A 6,210-nucleotide genomic window follows, 5' to 3' on the forward strand; every position below is an offset into this window, starting at 1 on the left:
GGCTAGCAGCCTGGCTACTGTCCAAAGCAAGAAACAACCGTAAGAATCCCGATTTGAACTAGAAACACTGATCTCAGTGCTATGATGAAGGCTGAGTAAATAAAGTAAAAAGTAAAGTAAAAGTATGTATTAATAATAATAGTAGAAAGAATGTTTTTTTTTTACCATTCTCCCTCTTCAGACTTCTTCGCCGCCTCCTCAACGGGGCTCTTTTGCCGGGTAGAGTTTCCACAGTTAACGTTGTTGCTGTTAGCTATTTTATTGAGTTGTAAGCCAGGTGCGACATGAGACTTGAACTTCCCAGCTCTACTCTCAAGTGTCTGCAGGTATTTGTATGTATGTGAAACACTGTTAAAACTTTATTTTTTTGTGTGCACCCAGCTGTCAGAGGCAGAGGCGGCACCAACGGGTGAAGACATGGACACGCCATGTGGACATCTTCAAAAAGGACTTCCTGTTTGTGCCTGTCAATCAGGAGTGAGTTAAATACATCATGAAGAGGTGTATTGTACAGAGGTTGTTTTTTGTTTGGTTTACCACATAATGTATCACATCGCTCTGTTGTCTATTTAGGGCTCATTGGTATTTAGTTGTCATCTGCTTTCCTGGACTGGACGAGCCAAAATCGGAGGCCTGGAGTTGTTCAAACGAAGAGTTACAGGAACAAGAGGTGGCTCAGGGGTCTAAAAGCCCAGATGAAAACGCAGAGACACCACCTACACCACCTACATTAAATCACAATGACAGCATGGACACAGAGACAGGTATGTTTGACTAAATGATACTAAAAGTATACATGCAGTATGCAATGGCTTTTCAGTTTCAGATTTCTGTTGTACATTTCAAGCACTTTATTTATTTATGTTGCGATTGCAAAGCTGAAGGTGATGGTTAGTTTCATGTGTTTTAGAAAAGCCTCAAGAAGAATCCAAAGACCCAGCACCAGGTCCAGTGGTAAGAAATGTTCCTGTTCTGTGTTCACTAGGAATAACAATATTTTTTCTTTAATATCACAGATAAATGTTTTACAATTTGTCTTTATTTGTTCTTACAAGTCTGCTCAGTCTAATTCTTTCTTTGTTTGTAGACCTGCACAGAGCGGACCTTCCAGAAGACAACTATTACGAAGAGGTGAGTGTGCGGGTACACAGAGTGACATCATTCTGCTGCCTGATATATGAGAATGAGAACTGGTGCAGTTTAGGGATGGATCTCCTCGTTAACGTGATGGTTCCCTTATAGCATTGGGTTTAAATCCGAAACATTGCGTAATAGGCGCTTTTGCTTTTTTCTTTGACACCAAATCCTCCGCCATCGTCTTGTCTGTCAACTCTCTCTCATCCTATGTGTGTGAAATCTGACCCCTGCTACTCTGTACTGAGACTCTGTACTGAGCAGACACTTTCAGTTTGTCGTTGAACACCGTGCAACACTGGAAACACGGACTACCGTGGCAAGCAGTTTTTTACACTAAGTCTTGTAGATAATGTGTCCTTAGTTATTGTCTGCACAATTTAATTGTTAAACATTTTATGTTTTGTGCAGACTATATTGAACTATTTGGTTTACTGCTGGCTTCAGTGTATCTGCAGAGCATGCTAATGAGAAAATGTGTCAACACCTTTTCTTCACACCTTCTTACATGATATTAACACAATCTCCACCATTACTGAGTATAGTTGTATATTTACGCATCACAGGCCTCGGTCACATCTTAAGATAAATCCTGTGAAAGCAATTATTTGTCCTTTTGGGTCCTCGCAAATACCACAAACACTGATTCGGTACAGTCCAAAGGCAAGACATAACACTCGACATCATCATGTCTCGGATCACCACTTGAGATTGTATTTCACTTCTGTGCGGACATTTTATTTTATGTCTTCCGCAACCACTGTTAAATAAAATGCCAATATAAGCTCGGCCATGCAGCCGAAGAAAATGATTGTGGTTATTTTAAAAGGCACTCTGATGTGTTTTAGAGAGTCTGGACTGTGTTGGAGGTTTGTCTTTTTATATAGGCACACTACAACAGTTACTAAATGGCCTTTGTAGTCTGCTTGCAGTTGCGCACACACTGCTCTATGAATATGAAAAAACAATGTCTAATGTGTATGTAAACGTTGAATGACAGATGTGCGTCTCCTCCCTGTAGGCCGTGTATTCTTATCATGGATTCCCTCAAACTTTCTCTGCACGAGCGAGTCTACAAACTCTTACGGGAGTAAGTATGACACTTTTAATCCCTCTGTCTGTAGCCGCATGTGTGCGTTTATAAATGGATGTAAGATGATGTGTATTTGTCCGTCAGGTACTTGCAGTCAGAATGGGAGGTCCGCCGTGGTTCATCGAGGGACTTTAGTACTGACCAGATGCAAAGCTCACACTGCAAAGTTCCCCTTCAGGACAACAGCAGCGACTGCGGCCTCTACCTGCTGCAATACGTCGAGAGTTTTTTGAAGGTGAAGAACTTGACTCTCTTTTTCTAGGGCTCACATAGCCGGACACGTATTAATGTAATATTGGATCAGCAAGGGCTTTAAATCTTCATGTTTAGATGTTAGATGTTTACATCAAAATGTTTTTTTTAAGGCAATTAATTCTGCTTCTGCTCTCAGGACCCCGTGGTGCACTTTGACCTCCCTCTACACCTACAACGATGGTTTCCACGGCAGCAGGTACGGAGGAAACGAGACGAAATCAGAGATCTGGTGCTTAACCTTTACCGACATCAAAACCTGGATAGCATCAGATAGACGGACGAAGCAGCTCTGCTGTTCAGTGCATCCCATTCCTGTAGCCATTATAAATCACTGCTCATACTGAGCGACGGACATTTCAGCGTGAACTAAAAGGATTTCCTTAATTATTAGATGCTGTTATTGTTTTATGCATTAACTCGACAAAATATGTAAACCTCCGACTATCTGTGGGTCCTGTGAGTGAACATGAAGGCATCAGCTAATTTAAAATAAACACGTAGCTGGCCATCCAACCAGAAAGAGTTTTACTGTAGATAACTAGACATGAAAATGTTTCCACACCCCATGACTTTTTACTGATTGTTTTTATGCTGCAAGATATTTTATATTATTGAAGCCCAGTTTGTACAGCAAGTTGGTAAACCATTTTTTGTTGGATTTACATGCTTTGCTGACATTTGTTGGACATTGGAGGTCATATGTGACTTCATATTTCAGTCAGTCATGGTTTATTTTTAATCAAAACTGTTGTGATTCTGCATTCTTTGCATCAGTACACCTTTTACAGGATGAACACAAGCATAGTATGAAGTACATTTCCTACGTGTCCTATCTGAATTTCATTATAGAATGACATGAAGGCTCGGGAACTGAAATATCAACATGAAGCAGCGTTTCGATCTTTTGCCCCTTTTTAGATACATGAAGAAAAAAAAAAAAAAAAAAAAAACTCTTTCAGTCACTCAGTGCCTCCCTCGGTTATCCTGCTAGCCTCCTAGTGCCAGATAGGAAACATGACAGCCTCTACAGATGACTGAACTAGGATCATTCACTCACATGTCTTGAAAAAAACAAAAAACTGTTTTATGCTACCATTTATCCGTGACACTCTCTCTGTATTGAGATCCACCATGAAGCCTATTGGGACACAATGATGTTACTTGAGATCAACTCTGCCTGCACAAATTTGCAGAATTAGACCAAATTTGGATGTTAGACTATCAAAACAGGCTCCTGTATATTGTTAGTTTGCACAAAGCATATTCTAAATTATAGTTCTGATAGTCAGGTGGCATCGAGGTTCTCTGAAGGTCATTGAAGTCTCTTTGGCGATACCATTTACGTGTCCAGATTTGACACACTGATCCTTTGAAAGTTGGTGGCTGCTATTATCAAAATATTAGCTTCGGCATATAGATTAAGAAGAAATGTTTTGGTACAAAATGTGGGAGAAAAGGTTCCCCATCATGAAGTCCAAATCAAAGCAGGGTGTGCGTTGTGTGCACTCAAAGTATTTCATTTTAGCAGCATCAACTAGGATTACTTACATACAACATTATAAGAAATTTGAATTTACTTTAATGAGAATACAACTTGCAAAAAGTTCAGGGGTGCACATACATTAGCATGTGTAACATCATGCTCTCAAACTTAAAAACCTACTTAATTAAGACCTAAGAGACATTGCTGCCCGTCACTACCGTTGCCTACATTCTTCTCAGCAGAGACCTTGATAGTCTTGTAGTTTGTTCCCTTTTTGGTCAGGTGTTTGTATCTCTTTTAACACTTTATGATGTTATGTTTTTTTTAGACATTGTGTTGAATGAATGTACAGGAGCTGATTCCAAAATATCTTTGGTTTCAGTGTTGTATTAAAACTTGTAGACCAGATTACACTTGTTTTTCTTTTGTCTTGTTTTTATTTTCATCAAGCCTAGATAGTTGCTTTAAACAAGCCCAGTATGTTTTCTATGACAATATCTGGGTGTGGTCCTGACTCTTGACCTCTTGGTAACAAGCTGAGGATTAGAGGTTGGTAACTAAAACAGAGACTGTGTTGTAAATCAGCTGATAGAAGTTTTCTTTGGCTGCTGTTCTGCAAACCATTTTATTTCTATTACCGTTATTAATTCTCTTTTTGACCAGAGGAGCCAACGCTGTTCTTCTCGGGCCAAAAGGCTTCATTTTGAAATGCCTGTATATTACAATGCCAATATAATCTGTTCAGAGGGTTAAATGGTTGGCTTAGACGTATTTACTGTCTCAGCCTGTCAGATCCCCTCACAGTGTGACTCCCAGTAATCCCCCTCCCATTCTGCATTGCAGCGTGCTACAGCCATTTGGCGTATACAAAATCTACCCTCATTTGCTAATTCATTAGATACACTTAGCTAAAAGTAATAATAATGCATCAGTCCTGCAATAAATCCTAGAATGCATTAGTTTGAGCTAGGTGTACCTAATAAACTGGCAACTGAATGTATATTACCAAATGGTTATGGATAGCAAGCCCTGTCCAGTGTTTGCATATTGTTTATTCTCCGCGTAGAAGCAGCATCACTGAATTCTCTCACCCAGGAATGCGATTCTTAACTGTTCCTCAAATTGTAATGTTTTTTTGTCTCTGGTTTAAAAAAAGTCAGCTGTGTAAGCAGCGGTTCGTCTTTTCAGCCATAACCGTTGTTCAGCCGTGTCAAATGTGACTTTGGTGATCCACTGACGTTTCCTCTAGCGCCACCATGAGGATGGTATTTGTGGTTTTGAGTGAAATGTCTCAACAACTATTAGATGGATTTCCGTTTAATTTGGTGATGACATTCATGGTCCTCAGAGGCTGCATCCTAATGATTTTGGTGTTTTCCTGGCTTTTCACTTAGCACTACCATCAGGTCAAACTTAATTTTGTTCTGTACTTTTGGTTGTTTTTTGACAAAAATCCTTCAAAACTAATGACATTTTAAGCCTGAATTGTACTGTGTACTTATTAGCAAATGTTAGCAACACAAAGATGGTGAACATGGTTAATGTTATGTGACCAGTGTGTTGTCATTATGAGCTTGTTACTGCCATTGTCAGCTTACTTTACCCTAAGTTTGTTAGTCCTCATTACTTGCTTCTTTTGTCTTTTTTTGTTTTCACATACGTAATGCAGCTACTTAAAAGATAAGAAGCGGCAGATTTCCCTTTTAAAAACGGGATAAACCCCGTCGGAGGAAGGGTTTGGGGTTAAAGGTCGACTCCAAAATAAGCCCACGACTCTCGCTGTTGTCAATATATACATACTGAGAGGATTTCAGTCCCCGCTTCTTACCTCAACACCTCAGCTGCTAGACCAACCTGACACTGTATTTATGTGTGGGAGCGTGGAGGGTCTGTGTGGGGGACGGGGGGCTTTCTGCAAAATACTATCAATGATTTCTAAGGAGCTAATTTCTAGATTAGATCTCAGGTGATGCAATTCTTTAACTAATCAGATCAGCAGTTTCTTCTGTCTTATGATCTTATTGCCTTTGGATTGATGTTTTTTTTCTTCTTCCATGGAGAGCAGCAGACACATCACCACCATTAGGATCTCCAAAGGCTGGATGGGTTTAATGCCATTTGCCTAATTGGGTAGCAGGGTGCTTTAACAGTTTAGGGGACTGTCCTTCAACTGGGGGACCAGGATTAAGTCTCTTTTATTTTGCATTTGCTGTATTCTTGCAGAAAACATTATATCCCAACTAAT

The 6,210-nt window shown here is 39.9% G+C and overlaps 1 protein-coding gene across 2 annotated transcripts in view; it reads left to right on the forward strand.

Annotated features, from left to right (window-relative positions):
- LOC141782428 (sentrin-specific protease 7) overlaps positions 1-4,373 on the forward strand; it is a 55,249-nt gene extending 50,876 nt beyond the window's left edge. For both annotated transcript variants that reach the window (XM_074658794.1, XM_074658795.1), the window contains 7 exons: positions 382-477; positions 574-764; positions 911-954; positions 1,088-1,131; positions 2,156-2,224; positions 2,312-2,462; positions 2,619-4,373. In XM_074658794.1, the coding sequence (XP_074514895.1) occupies positions 382-477; positions 574-764; positions 911-954; positions 1,088-1,131; positions 2,156-2,224; positions 2,312-2,462; positions 2,619-2,756 (733 nt within the window). In that variant the 3' untranslated portion in view covers positions 2,757-4,373. The remainder of the gene's footprint in view (positions 1-381; positions 478-573; positions 765-910; positions 955-1,087; positions 1,132-2,155; positions 2,225-2,311; positions 2,463-2,618) is intronic.
- The last annotated feature ends 1,837 nt before the right edge of the window (positions 4,374-6,210 follow it).

Source organism: Sebastes fasciatus, chromosome 14, assembly GCF_043250625.1.
Source record: "Sebastes fasciatus isolate fSebFas1 chromosome 14, fSebFas1.pri, whole genome shotgun sequence".
NCBI lineage: Eukaryota > Metazoa > Chordata > Actinopteri > Perciformes > Sebastidae > Sebastes > Sebastes fasciatus.